Source organism: Lipophrys pholis (assembly GCF_963383615.2).
Source record: "Lipophrys pholis genome assembly, chromosome: 1".
Lineage (NCBI taxonomy): Eukaryota > Metazoa > Chordata > Actinopteri > Blenniiformes > Blenniidae > Lipophrys > Lipophrys pholis.
This window is the reverse complement of record NC_137635.1, coordinates 45,578,925-45,599,117: the sequence shown is the minus strand read 5'-3', so window position 1 is coordinate 45,599,117 and position 20,193 is coordinate 45,578,925. Positions and strand designations below refer to the sequence as shown.

The following is a 20,193-nucleotide window of genomic DNA, read 5'->3' as shown; positions in this document are numbered from 1 at the left end:
AACGCTCCGGCTCCTTGGAAAAGCAGGAACACGCTCTGACTTCGTCTCTGTGGAAACTGGGGGAGACTCCCTGACTCTGTCTCCCTGTAAATAAGGGAAAGTGCAATTTTTTTTAAACGTTGGAAGACACAACTTTTCTGAAACGATTTCATAGTTGAGAGTCACTGTGGTCTCGCTGTTGTTGATGTTTGTAAGATATTGTTCTCTGCACGCATTTGTGTGTGGTTTCATTACAAAAACAACGAACTGTGCCAGCTCATGACCTGGCATGCTAACCTGGGCTGAATGGTATAAATTATTCAAAAAGTCTAATGAAAGAATCTTTGGCTCTTGTGTGTGTTTACTATAAAAGTGTTAGTATCGACTTTTCAAACTCAATAGAGGGCAGACTAAGACAAATATCTTTCTGTGACCCAATAAATGAACACTAAGTAAAAACCAATAAACACTGTGGTGATTTATTCACCTGCACAGTGATGATTGTCGTCTCCACGTGTGATATGAAGACTTGCATCCAACCTCTGTCAATTTATATGACTGACGTTCATGGCTCCGGTATGCTGTCGGGTCGTTTAACCTTCAGTCTGACCTTCTGTTTGAGAGCAGCCATAGATCGATAAGAGTACTTTATTTTTTAGCGCCATAACCGAACCGCTCACTGAGACGGCAACGCTTTTCTACGAGCTCAATTTCAGAAGGATCAGGCCGAAACGGCCAAATAAAAACTGAACTGGCATGTCAATTCAGTTTGCAATTCTCCAGTTTTATTCATATTGCACCAACAACGACCCTGTTACGGAGAAAAACCCGACTGAAAACCTACAGTCAGTTGGAATTGAGTACCATAAAGGCAATATATGAAATAGTAGATCTCAGAAAGTTTATTACCTTTTAAAAATACAGTAGATCTTTTGGAATTCATGCATCGACGTAATAAATCATCTAAAAACCAATGAAAGCCTAAGGCCTCGTTTACGTGACCAACGCTTCCAAGTGAAAAGGCCTTGCGTTTTTTGGTGTCCGTTTACCCGACAAAAGTGGTTGGAGCCACCGAAAACACAACTTTTTGAAAACAACGGGGCTCCGTCTCCGTGTCGCCTGAAAAAAACGCGGCCACCACACACGTGCACCACGGCTGCAGTAAATAGTTCTTCTGCACGTGAGCGAGTGGATGGACAATAACAACAACGGTAGTGTCATGACTCCTAGTCCATGTTCTTCTGGGACTTTGTGGTTTTATAGTTGAGTCACCCGGAATGTCCGTGTACTCATGTTAATGTTAATAGTGGGTTATTCTCTCTTTTGTGTGTGTGCGTGTGGTTTCATTACAAACACAAACGGCACCGAACATGCAAACCACATTGTTTTCACCATTTCTGCTGTTCCGTTTAAGTTTTCAAAACGTTGCCCCGTAAACACAAAACCGTCTCTGAAGCACTGTCCTGTAAATGGGGCCCAAACACTTTTTGTGCCTCCAGAGTTGCCATACACGTGCCATGACGAACCTTTTATCGTCACGTGACTCTTGACGTCTTGTTTCTCCTCCACAGGTGACGGAGATCCAGGACTGGAGTGCCGCCAGCCCTCACAGCGCCGCCTACGTTCTGTGGGACAACGGGGCCAAGAACCTTTACCGAGTCGGCTTCGAGGGGATGGTGAGCAGACTTCCCGCCCGACCCCTTCGCCCTCGCTCGCTCACTTACACACGCACACACACACACACACACACACACAAAAAGTCTTGACAAAAGATCAGCTGTCTGCGGGCTGTGGTGTCTCACCGCGGGGGCTGCCAGGCTTTTGTGTGAGCCACGCAGCCTGCAGGAGTACGGCAGCTGGAAGGGGAAGGCATCTGCATGATAAAGGACGTCTGCTCTTTCTGCCTTTTTAAGGGGGAGGAGGAGTGTGTGGGTGTACACAGGGGTCAGTTTTAGAGAAGAGGGGAGGCTGCCACACACGCGCATCACATCAAAAAAGGCATTGTGTTGATTGGTGGAGAAAGCCCCTGCCTTCTTTACGAAAATGGCCAATGGGGTTCCTTAGACGAATAACGCATTTGTCTTTTTTTGTTCCAATTGGTTGAAAGGAAAGCGCATGTCCCTCTGGATTAAGTAAATCAAGGATTAGACCCCCCAGTTTGACCGTTTCTTCGAAAATTGTGAAAGTGTGCACGTCTCGAAGCAGATACAAAGCTCCCCGATCACCGTGTCATCACACACATCCTGCAGGCGCCATCCCAGTTATTAAGGCGCAGAAACTTGTTGTAGTCAGGACTTGAGTGTTAGCTCTGCCCTCGAACTCCGCCATGGCGGCTGCACAGCTGAGTCATCACAAACGACCTGACGCGCGCCAGCGCAGACTTTCACTGTCCTGCCTTCCCCTCGGGGCGCTCATATTGTTGGTATTCCAGGTGTGTGTGTGCACTCCCACTTTTTATTATTCCCAATCATGCAGCCAGCGATGAAGCGTGTAATCACCCTAACCCCGTCCCCTCTCTTCCTGTCCCTCTTAAGTCGGACCTGAAATGTGTGCAGGATGCCAAAGGAGGCTCGTTTTACAGAGACCACTGTCCCGTCTTGGGTAAGTAAAGCCGGCGATGTGCGTCCGTCGTCATTATTGCACCACTCCTATCACCTACTGTTCTGGTGCAGTGAATTCAAGGGCATGAGGGGAGATTGGCTTGCAGTGCAGGCGGTCTGGCCACTAGATGTCAGCACTACATAGTCACCTGGCGACTAAAAGCAGGTGCAGGCCCAGGATGAGCAGTCAGTGTTCCACATAATCCGCTAATACACTGTGATTCAGACTGCAGCAGGAGCCCCTCATCTGTCATCGTCCAGTTATTGTTATTATGTGAAGCAGGAATTCTGGCAGTTCCTCCACCTGGTTTATTGCAGTCACGGTACTTCTGTTTAAGGCAGGGACGTCACACATAAAGCCCATAGGCCAAAACCGGCCCCAAAGAGGCTCCAATTCGGCCAAACCACTAAGGAAACAAATATTTATCTATTTATTTTGAAGTAGTACTGGATACAACTCAACACTGAGACCTGAGCTGAGATATCGGTAACGCTGCCATGCATGATGCCCAACTAGCATTTGCCTCCAAGGCACGCTGTCAGGGTGAGTTTGTAAAAACATGTATAATGCAACAGTTATAGCAGAAGATTTTTGGACATTTGACTGTATTTTGCACCTGAAGGTTTGAGTAAAATTGGCTTTATCTTGAGATTGTAATCATTTTCAGTTGTAATTGTTTGATTTTTGTGAAAATATAGACATTTTCACCGCATATACTCGGCACCACAACAAAGAAAAACGTTTAGCTCTAATTTAGCAGTTCAAGCCAGATAACCACAGTGGACATTTTAAAGCTTGCATCTTCTTTACACAATGATATAAGGAATCTTTCTAAACATGCTGTTTAAATTTAAACCTCTCCAGGATGAATAATAACTAATAACTACAACCAATGTAGCTTTGGGGGGGAAAAAAGACTTTCATGGCAGCATCACCATATCCCTAACCCTGTTGTGCCGTGTCCTCTGCGCTTAAGAAATTATGTTAAAAAAATAAATAAAATCAATGCTTTCTTTGAAATTGTTCCAATTTGCTTGGTAGTTTGGCCAGATTTGAGCCTCTTGCGAGCCAGTTTTGGCCCACCAGCCTTATGTTTGACACCCCTAGCATAGCGCATTAAATAAAACGTCCCTATTATGAGAAATGAGTAATCATCAGATCAGCAGATAACCACATGGCTCCAGATCACACATCGTCAAGGATTCTTAGTATGTGTTTTATATCTCAATAAACATTTATGTGAAAGTATAACCTGTGATTAAACGGACCATAAAGACAGATAATTTCATATATAATAGAGTAAATATGTGACTGGAGGGTCTGACACTGCGTTTGTCTTTCAGGTGAACAGAACGGGAACAGAAACCCCGGCGGCCTTCAGATCGGAGACCTGGTCAACATCGATCTGGACCTGGAGATCGTCCAGTCGCTTCAGCACGGCCACGGAGGCTGGACCGACGGCATGTTCGAGACCCTCACCACCACGGGCACGGTGTGCGGCATCGACGAGGACCACGACATCGTGGTCCAGTACCCCAGCGGGAACAGGTGAGACGTTCGACTGTGTGGAGTCTCACAACACTCGGGAGTTTGTCACCCTTGAGAGAAGAGACTAAACATGAAGGGGCAATTTGCTGTAGCAGGTATGATGAGGTGTATGTCCTGGGAATGTAAGTGTCTCTTAACACTTCTCCCGGTGTTCTCACTACGCTGCTCAGAAATGTGTCAATCGACTTCTTTTTAGCTTCATGCCCTTTTACACAACAACGGCACTACTGAAAACACAACTTTTCATAAACGCTTCAACTCCGTCCCCATTTAAATAGGGGGAAAACAACTTTTCTGAGAACACTGCCACTGCACATGTGCACTCTACTGAGACTTGGTAGTTTTATAGTCGCTCGGAATCGCATTCCAACTTGGTCGTCTGTCCATACCAATGTCTGTGTATTCGCATTGTTGATGTTTCTAGCGTATTGTTCTCTGCACACCTGTGCAGAAATGATGCGTTTTCAATTGACATGTTGTCGTATTAACGGGGCCTTAGGTTCTTGATTTATTTTTTTCATCGTCAAGGTCGATCCACTTTGAAAAACTCCCTTTTGTTCCCATTCATGCACAGTAGCAGCGTTTCAGAAAAGTTTCATTTCACCCCATTTCTATGGAAACAGAGTCGGAGCTTTTACGAAAGGTTCCGACTTGGGAGGGCGTTTGCCAAAAAGTTGCATTCTCAGTGGCTCCGACCACCGAAACGGACCCCAAAACTGCAGCGGAAGTTTGGCATTTCACTTGATAACTTCATATTTGTTTCTACTTTTTTATCCAATTTTGCTTAACTGATGGACATTAAGATCCCAAAACAATCATAAAACCTACTAACCTCAAGTCATATCATGTCACCAATGTAAAATAAATATCTCTCCATGGTTTCTCAAGTCAAATAGCACTTTGATATTCTCATCTCATCTCTCGGTACGTTCATGCTCTTGTAGAGGCTTTCTGACGTTCCTATTTTGTACGATCCCAAATAACATAGAAGTGCATCGGTGGAGGAAGTTAACTGGCTGAAGAGTTCCTGCCATAAAAACAAAGAAGAAGAAAAAAACCCTGCGATATTAGAGTGTGATTTGTCACAAAGTCAATGCTGTGGGAAAAACAAAAGAAGATGACCGGGCTCCAGAACAATAGAGAAAATATCTTATAATAAAACCTCCACTATTAAAACTGGTAGAGGGCAGCTGAGAAAATGATTCACCCTTCAGTAACTGCCGCCTCTGAGGAAGGCTGAGCTGGCTTCTACTCCCCTTTTAAATGTCTTAAACACAAATAAAAACCGGCTAGCTCAGTTGGTAGAGCATGAGACTCACAATCTCAGGGTAGTGGGTTCGTGTCCCACGCCGGGCGCCACCTTCCCGTGGCCTCACCACCTGCAGGAAGGTTCTTAAATGGTGCGATGTGATCTGGGTGACGGTGCTCAGACTGTCACCCCCGCAACCCGGAAACGGATAAGCGGAAGAAAATGAATGAATGAACAAATAAAAACCGTCAGCTGTGCTTACATGCTCACTTTTTCACTCATTGTTGATTTATATGTACTTAGACTATGACTTGACTGAGTCATTGGATCATTCTCATGTTTGATGTAGCCGTCATTCACAGTCCTCTTTGCTTCCACGTGTTTCTACGTGCAAAATCAACTTTCCAAACCCGCAAAACTTTCAGCAAATCAGATCCTCGCCTTTCTAAATTTAAACACGTGCACTCCAAATCGCTGGCGAGCGTCGCTCCACGTGCTGTGTTTTAAAGTTCCTGAAAGGAGCAGATTTCGCCGGTGGCCGTGTCGGAGCAGTGTCGCACATTCATACTCGCCCACGTGCGGCAGGAAACGATCACAAAGCGGCACCCAGCTGCCACTGAGGGGAGAAGTGCTGCCGCAGACTCTGGGAGGGAATCTCTTTTTGGATTGCTTCTATTTCAGCTGCATTAAACTCTGCCCGGCAACGCCTCCGTGTCAGCTCCATTCATCAGATACCGTCCGCTCCAGCTCTCATCAAGCACTGCAATTCTAAGCGGTTAATTGTTCTGTCTTGATCTGAACGTTGGCTCACTCCTGTGCCCTCAGGTGGACGTTTAACCCCGCAGTGCTGACCAAAGCTAACGTGGTGCGCAGCGGCGAGGTGGCAGCCGGAGCGGAGGGGGGCAGCTCCCAGTTCCTGGTGGGAGACCTGGTGCAGATCTGCTACGACATCGACCGCATCAAGCTGCTGCAGCGAGGCCATGGAGAGTGGGCCGAGGCCATGCTGCCTGTAAGACTCCGTTTTCACGTCATTTCAAGAGAAAACGCAACGTTTTTCTTTCAGAAAGGTTTCGTGCTTACACTGTTTTAAAAATGCCGGAAACGGCAGAAACTCTGAAAACAATGTAGTTGGCATGCCACGCCACGAGCTGGTGCTGTTGTTTGTTTTTGTAATGAAACCACACACACACAATACGCTATAAATATTACCAATGGCGAGTACGCGGACATTGGTACAGAGAGAAGGCAAAGTTATTGCTATTCCTGGTGACTCTCAACTATAAAACTGCAAAGTCCCAGGAGAACATGGACGAGGAGTCATGACACTCTGGAATAAACATGGCTGTCTTTGTCCATCTTGCTTGTGCAGGTGCAGGAGAACTATTTACTTCAGCCGTGGTGTGCATGTGCATTAACAGCGTTTCTGCTGTCTACACAGAGACGGGAACCTGAGTGTTTCTGTAAAGTAGCTATATCGGCCGTTTTCACAATGACGTAGCTGAAGCATTTTATGAAAAGTTCCACCTTGGGAACGGTTTTAAAAAGTTTTGTTTTCAGTGGCTCTGAGCACCGATGTCATGTTAACAGAAATGTGACTAAAACTTTGCATTTTCACTTAAACAGAGCCTAAGACTCCACCATTAGCATTAACTTGCTCCCAGATCCAAAAGTTACTTATTCAAGTTTACATAATGCCGGAATACACCAATATGCCGCATGCCCCTGCCAAAGCAAGCCCCTCTCTCGTAGCTAATGAGCCTTAAAAACCCAGAGATGGCTTGTAGCTTTGATCACTAACCACGGCTGTCTGCTGCCCGCTGCTGCTTCTGCTGCAGCAGTCTGCGTTATTGATGGCGTCCTGGAGGAAGCTCCGCACACTCAGTCACAGCAACTCTGTCCCTTAGAGTCAGGACCGAGATGACATAACTCAGAATCAGGCAGTACACTTTGTCCTGACTGTGTGGTTGAGGTGTGTAGTCCAGTGCAGGGGTGTAAAAGATAAAACCCACAAGAGATGCCCTTCTAAAGTGTAGAAATAATGAAAGAGACGTTAAAGTGCCCGGTTTTTCTAATTCCTCCACTCGGAGTCGCACCGTTTCAGTTAGAGGTCATACGTCCACACTGAGATCCAGATCTGAACTGCAGATGGCGGCAATCAGCTATGAAGCAAATTCTTAGCATTTTGGCATTAGCGTCAGAGCTAATCTGCAGAGGTGACTTTCTGATGCATGCTCGACCCTGATGAAATCCTGTGCTATGAAATCCTGTGCTATGAAAAGTGAGAGGCTTTCCGAAGACCAACGCTCACTTATTGCTCTCTTTACCTTTGATAAATTTGAATAAGCATGGTTGGGAAATCTCACTAGTTAGAAATAAATTGCAGAAACTTGACCTAGAACTATGATGACAAGATGGCACCCAGTCAGTTTTAGTAAAAAAATGGGCAAAATCACTTCTCAAGAGCAATTCAACTGAGCAATTTATATAATATCCTGGTAGTGCGTGCGAGCCAAGCTCCAGCTAGTGTGATTATTGTGTAAGCATGTTGTAGTTGGAGGCGATAACGCAGCTCGTTGTGGTAGTGAACCCACCAGATCTGCTTCCACATCATAAGTCGATAAAAAACTTTTTGGTTTTGGGAAGGTAACGCGACACGTTGAGGCTGAATAAACAGTGCTGGGATGCTGAATGCATTTCAATAACAAGCTCTCAATTAATACAATATATTTTGGCGACAATATTTGAATTACTTATACTTATGTTGTACACTCAAAGTATTATGAAATAGTAGGGCTGGGTATCATCAGGGGAGTCATGATACCATATGTACCTTGATGCAATACCTGTCTCGAGACTCTTCAATATGATATGGTCCCATACCATTTGGTACCGTACGATACTGTTCAATGCTGTACAATACAATACTGTTTGATACGGTGCAATACTGTTTGATATAGTACAATGCGATACTGTTCGATGGGATACGGTACGATACTGCCTGGTATGATATTGTACTATACTGTTCGATACTATGCCATATGGTACGCGAATGTTAGCTTCTGTTCAATACAATACAAAATGATGCGATACTGTTTACCATTCAATACAGTATGATATTGTTTGATACGGTACAATATGATATTGTACGATTCAATACATAAGAATTCATACTTCCATAAAAAGCCTCTAAAATAAATATATTATAACTGTCTCATAGTAGGCAAGTACATGTCATTATATTGGCAAAAGAGTTGAAAATCAACCTGATTAATTCAGATTTTCCTGTTTATTGAAAATAAATGATATTGTTTTGTATGCTCGTGTATCGGTTCCAGCACCCTGCGACCCTGAACTGGATAAGCGGGATAGAAGATGGATGGATGGATGGATGGATGGATGGATGGATGGATGGATGGATGGATGGATGGATGGATGTTAGTGTTTATACATACAGGTTTAACATAAAAAAAGTGCATTTACTCTCCACCTTTCCTTGGAATTAAACTGGACCTCTCGCTTCACTTCCTGTTTGAAAAGGCAGACCCGCTCTGCAGATATTGGGAGATGGAATACTGATATTGATATAACACTTTGGTGTTGAATTTTTAGAGTTAGTCTCAAATAACATATATATATATAACTAAATGTTGCTTAGATATTTCATTGAATTTTTTTTTCTGAAGTGAGAAACTGATCAAAATGATATGGTAATTAAGAAATATAGCGAAGAAAGACTCAAATTCTCTCTGGATCTCTTCAATAAACTTCCACGATTTAAAAAGATAAGAGAAATGATTACATATAGTTTGTATGAGTCGAGAAAGAAATTATCGGAACATACTTTAGTCTTTTTGAAGGAAAATTAAGAGAAAACCTTGGAGTTATTGGTCTTACTAGTGTATGACACTGTCATTTTACTGGACCACCTGAGATCTGAATGTTTCCACTGAACTAAAGTGAGGAGCAGAGTCTGTTTCTTTCACATCCGTCTTCTTGTCGTCCCTCGCCCCCTCGTCCCCTCTCCGTCTGTCCTCTGCCGCTGTGCACACGCCGCTCCCCAGCACGCGCACTAATGAGTTTGCCTCCGCATCTCCAAACAGACCCTGGGCAAGGTGGGCCGCGTGCAGCAGATCTACTCCGACAGCGACCTGAAGGTGGAGGTGTGCGGCACCTCGTGGACGTACAACCCCGCCGCCGTCACCAAGATCGCCCCGTCCGGCTCGGCAGTGAGCAACGCCTCCGGAGGTACGAGCAGCTTCTCTGTGTGAAGCATCACATTTATGAGAGTCGCAGTGTTTATTACAGGACAAGTTCACTCGATGAGATCCAGGGTTTCTGCACCTCATTGAAAAGCATTCATAGTCAGTAAGTTGATTTTGTGAAAATGAAAGCCTTAAATGACATCAAAAATCATTAAATTGGATTCTCACAGGTGTTAAAAAGGCTTTCTCTTGTTTTCAAGAAGAAGTATTTAATAATATTATAGGTCCAGATAGGTGCATTCGCTTCAACATGCAGAACCATTGCAATAATTGATTCTGGCAGTTTTCATATAAAAATCCTCTTTAACAAAAAAACCCCAAACCGGTTTGCTGTTTCTTGGTATTAAAAATCTTTCAGGATAGCATTAAAATGGCATTAGAAAGCATTACATTTAACTGGCTGATTTCTGCAGAAACCCTGAGATCTTTTGAAACCAGATTTTATGATCATGAACCATCTAAATTTCTTTGTGCTTTGAGATTTGTTCTTCCTAATAAAAATGCTCTTGCAGTGGGAACTTTTTATTATTTTATATATGCAATTGTAAATTTGAAAATCTGTCATTTTGAATGTGCACAGAAACAGAATTGATGACAGTTCACTCAGTCTGTTGCTATTTCTATGTTGTGTTAATATCAAGATATATTGTCCAGCTGAAGATAGAAGATCTATTAAATAATTTTAAAATCGATCCAGTCAGGACAGTGTGACTAGAAAACGTGAATCTTCTCTATTATAACACATCACAGCTGTACAAGCTGGAACGACGAGTGTTTCTGCACAAATTAGTTATTAATGGAACATTTCTCTAGTGTGGAGTAACATCTGCCACAATGTGAAGATGTTTTAAAAGATCCCATTCTTCTAAATGAGCCACAGGCCTCTCATTTTTCTGTCATTGGTGAGAAAATAAAAAGACACTCGGGAGACTGTTGTCAGCTTCACTAGGTGCTCGATACTAAAAGGCTGGAGTTACTTGTGGTTTAGTATTAAACCGGTTTCATCTCCAGGCTTGATCTCTCATGTAATTCCTCTTTGTGCTTCTAGAGCGTCTGTCCCAGTTACTTAAGAAGCTATTTGAGACTCAGGAGTCCGGAGACATCAACGAGGAGCTGGTCAAGGCCGCCGCCAACGGAGACCTGGCCAAAGTGGAGGACATCCTGAAGAGGCCCGACGTGGACGTAAGTGCTCCAGTATTCTGTTTCTGGGCTCCTCCACTCGCATAATCTCTGCGCTTTTAGCACGGGAGGAAGGGACGCCGCGCCTGTCCTCGAATCTCCCTCTCGGCACATCAAGGATCCTGAGAGTGGCCCAGGAAAGGTCTGCAGATCCTCCCACTCCTGCTCCTCTCTCCATCAGAAAAGCATTAGGCCGGGCCCGGAGGAGGCCCAGAGGAGCAGTGGTGTGCACTGCAGCACAGACCCCGGCACACTTCCCTGAATCATCCCCACACGATGGGAGACGGTGTTAAAGCCACAGGCCAGAAGCTGCCGGTGGCTGGTATAGATTGTGAAAAACGGTTACGTCAAGTCTGCAACACTGCGAAACAGAGGAGAGTGAATGTGTGTGTGTGGTGTGTGTGTGTGTGTGTGTGTGTCATTGGCGAATGCTGGCCAGATGCCCTATTGCCTTTCAGTGGAATTATTTGCTTAAAGCTGAGCACACTGAGCCCGGCCAAGTGATCCGGCTGCCAGGACAAGAGACGTCTCGAGACTCCCAAAGGACCCCGCATTAATATTTATGCTCGCAGCTTTTGCAGTGCTGCAGTTAGTGATGACACACGCACACACACGGCCATAACGTCTACACATACAAATGCTTAAAGACACACTCATCTTCAATTTCTTATTGCCTGACATCACAGTTTTACCCAGGAGTGTAAAATGTCAATGAAGGCATGTTTTTATGTACAATCGGTGCAAAGATAACATTAGAGCAGGGGTGTCAAGCATGAGGTCCATGGACCAAAACTGGGCCGGAGGAGGCTCTAATCCGGCCGCCAAGGTAAAAATAGATTTTTTTATTTATTTTTTTATCAAATTTCATAAGAGTAGTGGACATAACTCAACACTGAGACTTTAACTGAGATATCAGTGATGCTGCCATGAAAGCCAGCAAACTAACATTAGCCTCAAAACTATGACGTCAGGGTGAGTTTGTAAAAACGTGCATAATGCAACAACTATAGGAGAAGTTTTATGGACATTTCACTGTATTTTACACCAGAAGATTTAATAAAAATTTACTTTATGTTGAGATTTTTGGTAGTAATTGTTTGGTTTTATGAACATATTGACATTTCCATCAGGTATACTCTGCACCACAACAATGGAAAACGTAAAAGTTTAAATGTAAAACTTATTATGTCACTAATTTACCCATCCAGCCCACTCAACGTTGAAATTGTGCCGTATGTGGCCCTCTGAACTAAAATGTTTGACACCTCTGTTCTCGTGGCTCTTGAATCAGAATGAGAATTTTAAACGTGAACTGTGTCTGCAGGTGAACGGGCAGTGTGCTGGACACACCGCCATGCAGGCAGCCAGTCAGAACGGCCACGTGGACGTCCTGAAGCTGCTGCTCAAACACAACGTGGACCTGGAAGCTGAGGTTTGCACGACCTCCTGTCACAAAGCGTTCACTTGCCTCGTTGATGTCACTTCTCACCACTGTCATTGTCCTCAGGACAAAGATGGAGACCGGGCGGTGCACCACGCTGCTTTCGGGGACGAGGGCTCCGTCATCGAGGTGCTGCAGAGGGGCGGGGCTGATCTGAATGCCAGGAACAAGCGGAGGCAGACTCCCTTGCACATAGCTGTCAATAAGGGCCACCTACAGGTGGTGAAAACACTGCTGGACTTTGGCTGCCACCCCAGCCTCCAGGTAATCATCAATAATTCACCCTCTTAGACGCCATGGCATCCCAGCCAGAGAAACAAACAGGCCGGGCTGTGGTTGTGTTTCTTTTTTAAACGTTGTTACTTCTCTCTTGTCGAATTCAAACCACTCAGGCCCTGTTTATACGACAGCATTTCAAATGAAAACTCGTTGTTTTTGTTTCAGAAAGGTTTCGCATTTACATGGCAACGCTTTGAAAACGATTTCCTTTTACATAGAAACAGCATCAACATTGAAAACCATGTAGTTTTCATGTTTGGCCACTAGTGGGTGCTGTTTCTTTTGTAATAAAGCCGCATACACATGAATGCAGAGAACAATACGCTGTAAACATTAACCATGGGGAGTACACAGACATTCGTATGGACAGACGATGGAGTTGGAGCATTTCCCAAACGTTGCGTTTTTCCCACTTTGCTTGTACGTGAAGTCAACTTTTTCTAAAAGTTTTCCGTTTTTTCCACAGAGTGAGCATTTTTGAAAAGTTGCGTTTCCCCCCGTTTTCCTTGTAGGTAGAGTCAGGACGTTTTCAAAAATTTGTAGTTACCCCTTTTTCATGGGGATGGGGTCGGAGTGTTTTCAAAAAGTTGAATTTTTAGTGGCTCCGGGCATTGTTGTCGTGTCAATTGTCCCTCAAAGTGCAACAAAAGTTTTCCACTTTCACTTGAGAATATTGTTGTAGATGCGCCAGTGCCTCCTCGCTGCCCCTTGTTGGCAACCCGTACCCACTGTACCTTTTCTAAGTGGCGTGTAACGCATGCTTTCCCGCTCCACCAGGACTCCGAGGGGGACACGCCCTTGCACGACGCCATCAGTAAGAAGAGAGACGACATGCTGTCGGTGCTGCTGGAAGCCGGCGCCGACGTCACCATCACCAACAACAACGGCTTCAACGCCCTGCACCACGCGGCCCTGCGAGGAAACCCCAGGTACGTCATGCTCTACTGCCGAGTCTGCGAGGAATGTTGGAGGTTCAAATCTGTGCAGGAGGACCTTAATATTCGTCTGATTGATGCTGTCTGTGTAGCCAGGTTCCAACACGTGTCAACATGCAGCATATTATAGTGTTTGTTCACCTTTTCCTGGTGAGTCTGACCAGTCATTCCATTTCCCCACCACTTTTGAGCGAGAATTGTGCGCCTGGTTTTCAAACATGTGTAGATTTCTCAGTGCAAGCTCCAGTTTGAGAACCACGGGCACATTTGTACTCCATGGTTTTCCAACCTTATACAACGCTGCTGCGTCTTTCCCTGAAGACACGATTGGCTGGTACATTGGCGAATGAAGCGATGAAGACCGGTTGTTTGTTGTAATTGTTGATCGTACCACAGGTTCTGGCAGCATGAGGGGAAGACGAGTATCTACAAAGAAAGAGGATGTGATTCTGTTTGTTTGTTTGTTTGTTTGTTTGTGTGTGTGTGTGTGTGTGTGTGTGTGTGTGTGTGTGTGTGTGTGTGTGTGTGTGTGTGTGTGTGTGTGTGTGTGTGTGTGTGTGTGTGTGTGTGTGTGTGTGTGTGTGTGTGTGTGTGTGTGTGTGTGTGTGTAATGCTTTAATTAACACGGTGAACTCAATCACTTTCAGACTTTTCATGCAGTGAGGCGAGTAACTCGGGGCTCTGCCATATAAGCACAAGACTGAGGTTACACTTTTTGTATATCAAGGTTTTTTTGTGGTACGCTAATTAGGGATGAAGCTATAATTTTAAATATGACATATAAGTCTATGAGCTGGAGTCTACATCTAAATTTCTATGTGCTCTGTCTTCTTTCTTGTTGTATTTGGTGAGTCACAGCACCCCTAAAGGCCTGGCATATGTACTACATGCCCTTGAGCCTCATGTTGAGCCGTGTTCATAGTGACTTCTGGACGGGAATTTTTTGGGGAACCCCGGGGAGAAAAAACATAATTTGGGTTCATGGGGATGTGGCCTCAGAAAACATATTTCCTTTCAGCGTGCTCCCATAAACGTCCTGAAGCCTTTTCCTTTAACTAAGGCCCTGCTTTCGCACGTGTGTGTGGCTTCATTACAAAGACAAAAGGCCAGCCCGTTGCCTGGCATACTAACGACATCGATTTCAGTGTTTTTGCCGTTTCATTGCAAATGGGCATCATTTTCAAAATGCTGCAGTGTAAACACAAACTTTTTCTGAAACAATAACAAAAAAAAAAAAGATGCGTTTTCGCTTAAAGCGTTGTCGTGTAAACGGAGCCCACGACATCATGTCCACAGATTTTTCCTGCTTTATAGTACTTTTAAACATTAAATATAAAGAGCTGGGCCGTCTGAAAGAGGGATCAAACACAACTAAACTGAGTCAGTGAGCACATTTACATTTCAGACAAAACTCCCAAGTGAAAGCAGGATTCTTTAGAACCTTTTTTTTTTTTTCAATTGACTTCTGTAGAATTATCAGAGATTGGCAGCATACGGACGGATTTACCTCCAACAGTTGGCAGTGGTGAAACATGTCTGTCACAGATGACAAGAGCCAAGATCTGCCAAAGAATCCACCAAATGTCTTCAAATAAAAGTATTTTTTTATAAATATATATATTTTTGATCACTGACTGGAGCCGACTGAATTTAATACCAGATGTGCGTCAGGCCCGCCTTATGCTCAACATAACGCACCAACTTATGAAACAAAGCAAAATAGTGGACATGTCTCAGCTTAACATCTCCACTTCAGGAGCTTCACTTGTTTTGTTTTCATGAATTTTTCTTCAATTAAAATACACAGAACTGTTTTTGTGCTTCGTGCATTAACGTCTTTACCTGCAGCAGCTTCAGGCCTTAGTCTAGCAGCTTGTGCGCGATGGTGAAAATGCAAATGTCTGGATAGCCTTATGTCCCGGGTTTGAAACACGACCTGCAGTCTTTTGGGAAATGACAAACATTTTGGCAGCCCAGATTTTCACAAGAACATTACAGTTGACTCATAATCTATAGTTTGCTGTTATATCAGTTTGCCCGAAGTTCTGGAACCTTTATGACCAAAAGAGTTGAAAAACATGTCTGACCTTTAGAATTAGGCACAGCGTATAATGTTTCATATATATTGTTTGATATATGCTCAAATACGGTATCTTATGTTGCGTTTGTGAAGTTTCAGTTCCGATTTAGTATGGTAAACATTTCATTACATTTTCCTAATTTTCATTTTCTGATAAAGTTTTGTATCAGATTTTGGTGTTTCCTATTGTTTCGGCATTGTTTAGACTAGTTTTACATTTCGGCTGTTTTAACCACTGTGGCTCTTTTTAAAGCAGTTTTTTTTCTTTTTCTAAGCTTTTCTTCTTTTAGAGCTTCTATTCGTTTTAAGTTATTTTAGTAGTTTTATTAAGTTACTGTGCCTTTCTTTCTTTTCTTTTTAGAGCCCTTTTTAGCCAAGAGTTAAGTGTTGTTCATTGACGTATAATTTAGTGAAAGCTTCAGGGAGCCGCTACAGAAGGGCCGAAGGGCCACATGTGGCCCCGGAGCCGACTCTAACGACAGCGGATAAATCCGTCTGGAAACGGAGGACCTGCTGTGCGTTTTCCATTTTGAACAAACTAAAACAAGGAGATATAAAGGCTCCAGAATCTGAATTTAAAACCAAGTATGTGAGTGGCTCTGTGGAGATTCCTTTTCATGGATGCCTCTTAAGTCTATTTTTTCATGAGCACAGCTAACAGCCCTGAGAGTGGATGTGTTGTTTCCTCTCTGTTGTGCTGTGTGAGCCGGCCTGAAGTGGCTGCCCTGTGCAGCAGCAGCAGCAGCAGCAGCAGTTCATTTTGTCCTTGGCTGCTGCTATTTCTGGACAGCAGGTTGCACTTCCACTCTTTGACTGGTTTATTCCTGTCGCTCAACCACGAGCATATTAAAGACGGCCGGGAGAGATGGCTGTCTGGATCAGGTTGGTGATCCAGGGTCTTTTAAGGTGATGGATATTGATGTAAAGTACTGGAGAGAAGCGAACAGCTGCTTTTTGGGCCGAGGGCTCTGGCGGTGTTGTGCGTGTGTGGTAGTGCGGTCATCCCTGGATAAATGTCACTCCCCTCTCTCTGGCATTCCTTCCGTTGGCATGAGGACAAACGGAATTGAGGTCAGAAGCGTGCGGACACACCTGTCACCTGCCGCAAGCCTGGACGCACCCTGCAGTCCGCCTCTGCTGCGCCGCAGAATACACGCACCGTGGTACAACGCCTACTTAGTTGCTTTGTTTGCACAGTGGCTGAAGCGTCTAGAAAGCCCGTCACAAACACACGATCGGAGGTCGCTGGATATGAAGCTGGATCAAGTCCATGCAGACGCTCGTTCCGATCACACGTCTGTACAACACTTTACCACACTTTAGTCTGTTTTCACAACTTTTAAATATCCTGGTAAACATAAGAGAAGCTGCATTTCTTCTGCCGCAGTGATTAAACACTGCTTGCCAACGCACAAATTCACAATCCTAGATCTTTAACATGCATTTATGTCTCTGTTGTGCTGTTGGTGTGAAATGAGCATGCTAACTAGGTAGACCCAGCCCCTCCAGTGTTACAGATAGTATGTACTCAGTCCATTCAGTGTAAAAGAAAGATTGTATTATTTAAACTTCATTTTGGGGAATTTTCCAACATTATACATGGGAGGAATTATAATTGTAACATAATAATACAGAATAACGCACAGGTTACAGTGGATGACTCAAAGTCTAATATACACAGTTCTTAGAATACTTTGTGGTAATCCCATTTTTCACAGGATTCCTTTTTTTCTTCCTTTTGTAAAAGTCAGAATGTACAAGTTTATATTGTGTTTAAGAATTTTCAAGGTGGGTGCATCCTCTTGTAGCAGCATTTGCTTTTTTTGGTTTTTACTTGCAACGACAATTATCGTCTAAAGGTGTGATTCTCTTTAACACAGATTTTCAGGAAATATTCAAAGGTACATTGTGATAGAAGAATTTTCTGATAATACGTTTCCCACCTCTTTCCAGATTTTCTTAATTTTTCTTTTAAAGATTTGGACAAGAACAAAAATAATGAATGTAAAAGAATGAAAGAAAACAATACGGGAAAAACAGCTAAAATTGCAATGGTCAAATCATTAAAATCAGTCAAAAAAGGTTAAAGTTGTATTCGGAAAAATATAAATGGCTAAAGGGGGAAAATACCAAAAAAAAAAGATTGGCTATGAAAGCAAAATAATGTAACAGAATATATCTACATGATAGCTTTGACCCTTCATGAAGGCAGCATCACTTTTTAGTTTGGAAAGAAAACATTTTTAGATGTTCTTTTTTCCTTTCTTTCAGAAAATCAACATGTTTTGATGCTCCAGATTTCATTTGGTGGAAAAAAACGCAAAAATGGCTCTTTTGATCACAAAGGATGTTCTAGCTGAAATCTTGGAATAGCAAAGAAATCGTCGTTAAGGAAGTTGTATCTCCTCCAAAATGACTATTTATATTCTTATCCCCCGGCGCTTTCAAATATAATCAGTTGGATTCTGTGTAAAAAGGCAGACTGAACCTAAGCACAGCCACAATATCAAAAATATATGATTTGAAGACAACTTGGGTAATGTAGCGACTCACTACTGCCACCTAATGTACAATGGAAGCATTACTTTATGGAGCGTTTGAAATACATAAGCGATATTTAATTAAAGGATTCCCAAGCTTTCAGATTTCTCTCACTTAATTCAGTTATATCATTAAAAGTGTGATTGTGTTTTTGAGATTGTCGCTCAGAAATGACTGAAAGATGTAAAATCAGCGACGGAAAAGAGAAAAGCGTGCGGTCAGCAGTCCCTGCTGGGTGAGAGAGGAAAAAAAACTACAGGTCTTCTTTGTTTGTCTTTTATTGGCCGGCTTTTAAATTTTAATGAGTACCAGTAAACATACTTAAGAAAGGTCACAGAATGGCAGGGTTTAAACAATATTATTTGCTTTATAAATATTAAAAAGCACGGGCAGAGTAATGCGTCTATGTAAACCGGGCTTCCCGGCATGCAGCTGGAAAGCCGGGCCGCCGTACGACCCATCGATTTACAGCAGAAAAGTGCTTGAGTACAGACTTTTCCTGTAGCTGGTCCCCTGTTGTGTCGCGTCTCGTGTGTGTGAGTGTGTGTGTGTGTGTGCCTGCTCGCTCCAGTCCACGCGCCGTCCCCTCGCCTTCACAGAAACGAAGATATATGTCGCCTGCTCCACTCTGCCCATTTACTTTTATTTCACGCTCGAGCTCCTGCAATATCGGGGAGACGGTCCGCAAGTCCTAAAGCCCGGGAAAATCTCTCCCCAGGTTGGAGTGAAAAGCGCCTCGTCCGGCGTGTGTTTTCCAGCCGAGAGGCGGCCGCTTTGATTGATGCTTTGAAGGATTCCTAACGGAGGATTGTATCTGTAAAAATACACTCGGTGAACTGTGCTGCAAAGATTTAAAAGGATTAATAATCTGCCCCCCCCCCCCCCCCCCCCCCAACACATTTCTATTTGATCTGTAAGGAAAATCAAATGAGTAATCTGAAGGTAACATTAGGGCTGATGTAGTATAATGTGGTGATAAGTAAATAAATAAACACTTAAGTACATGATGTTGACGTCTTGTACTGTATTTTATTTTATTTTTATAACACGAGTTAGTATTTTCCACTGGCAACCTTTCAGAAACAGGATTGTTTCGTACCTGGTAGCCGCAGGGCGGACGCTCTAAAGTCAATAAACATCCGCTGTGGATCAGGGGGCAAGAGAAAGAGCACTGTTATTTGGGAGACACAAAGACATCTACATCATCTCGTTAAGTTGTTTTGTATTTACCTCGGATCGTCCGATTCAGTCTAAATCTGGTATGAGTTTGAATGCAAGTCCCACGCGTTTCAATGACTTTATGTGGGAGGGAGCAGAGGTTAGTTTGTGCAGAAATGCTTTGAGAACCGGTTGATACGCGCTGGGCTTTCTAAGAAAAGAGCGGGTTCATTATACATGTAGTAAAAAAAATAAATAAAAAATGCACCATATTGATAAGGCGACGAGCATTTTACTGGTACGACGTCCGAAACACAACTCACCATTACGGTACGCCTCCCGTCGAGCGCGCGGCTTCCCCCTTTTGTGTTCCTTCAGCTTATCTTAAGTGGCGTTAGTTATCACCGTCGAACGGCAGCTTTCGGGTCCAGTCGGAGAGTGCCGCAGGGTCCCCGGTGAGTGTGTAATGTGTTGTGTGTCCCGGTGTTTTCGGAGCGTGGGCGGCTCTTCCAGCAGTGGGAACAAGATTGAGGAAGACACACAGGAAGAACCCTGTGGGTGACGGATGAATCTTTCAACGCGCAGTCCCAAACACCGAGACAAATCAACCCTAACCAACGGGGGAGCGGCAGGAGCCGGGGAGCTTTACCATGTTTCACCTCGTTCATTACTCACACACATTCACACACACACCGCTGCCGAGTGCTGAGGCCTTTCCCCCCCATAAATTAAGCCTCGTTGTTAACTTTTACAATTGCTAGTAAATTGGGAGCGCTGGTGTAACCAGCAGTGGTGTGTTGGAGGTGCGGGCTTTTTTTTTTCCTGCTTGTCCTTCCCACCAACCTCGGCCCACTCGGGGAGCCTGGCTCATCTCCGACTTTCCCCCCCTCGAGCTGCTCCCAGCTAGTAGCTGCTACAATACTGTAAACAATACGATTAAT

At 43.9% G+C, this 20,193-nt stretch overlaps 1 protein-coding gene across 3 annotated transcripts in view; it reads left to right on the top strand.

Annotated features, from left to right (window-relative positions):
• mib1 (MIB E3 ubiquitin protein ligase 1) overlaps window positions 1-20,193 on the top strand; it is an 83,503-nt gene that overhangs the window by 12,350 nt on the left and 50,960 nt on the right. For 2 of the 3 annotated variants that reach the window (XM_080461170.1, XM_080461169.1), the window contains 9 exons: window positions 1,551-1,655; window positions 2,514-2,580; window positions 3,924-4,128; window positions 6,203-6,386; window positions 9,478-9,622; window positions 10,688-10,821; window positions 12,143-12,250; window positions 12,326-12,523; window positions 13,316-13,467. In XM_080461170.1, the coding sequence (XP_080317296.1) occupies window positions 1,551-1,655; window positions 2,514-2,580; window positions 3,924-4,128; window positions 6,203-6,386; window positions 9,478-9,622; window positions 10,688-10,821; window positions 12,143-12,250; window positions 12,326-12,523; window positions 13,316-13,467 (1,298 nt within the window). Of the gene's footprint in view, window positions 1-1,550; window positions 1,656-2,513; window positions 2,581-3,923; window positions 4,129-6,202; window positions 6,387-9,477; window positions 9,623-10,687; window positions 10,822-12,142; window positions 12,524-13,315; window positions 13,468-20,193 lie in introns of all 3 variants that reach the window. The other variant, XM_080461168.1, reaches the window with a different exon arrangement.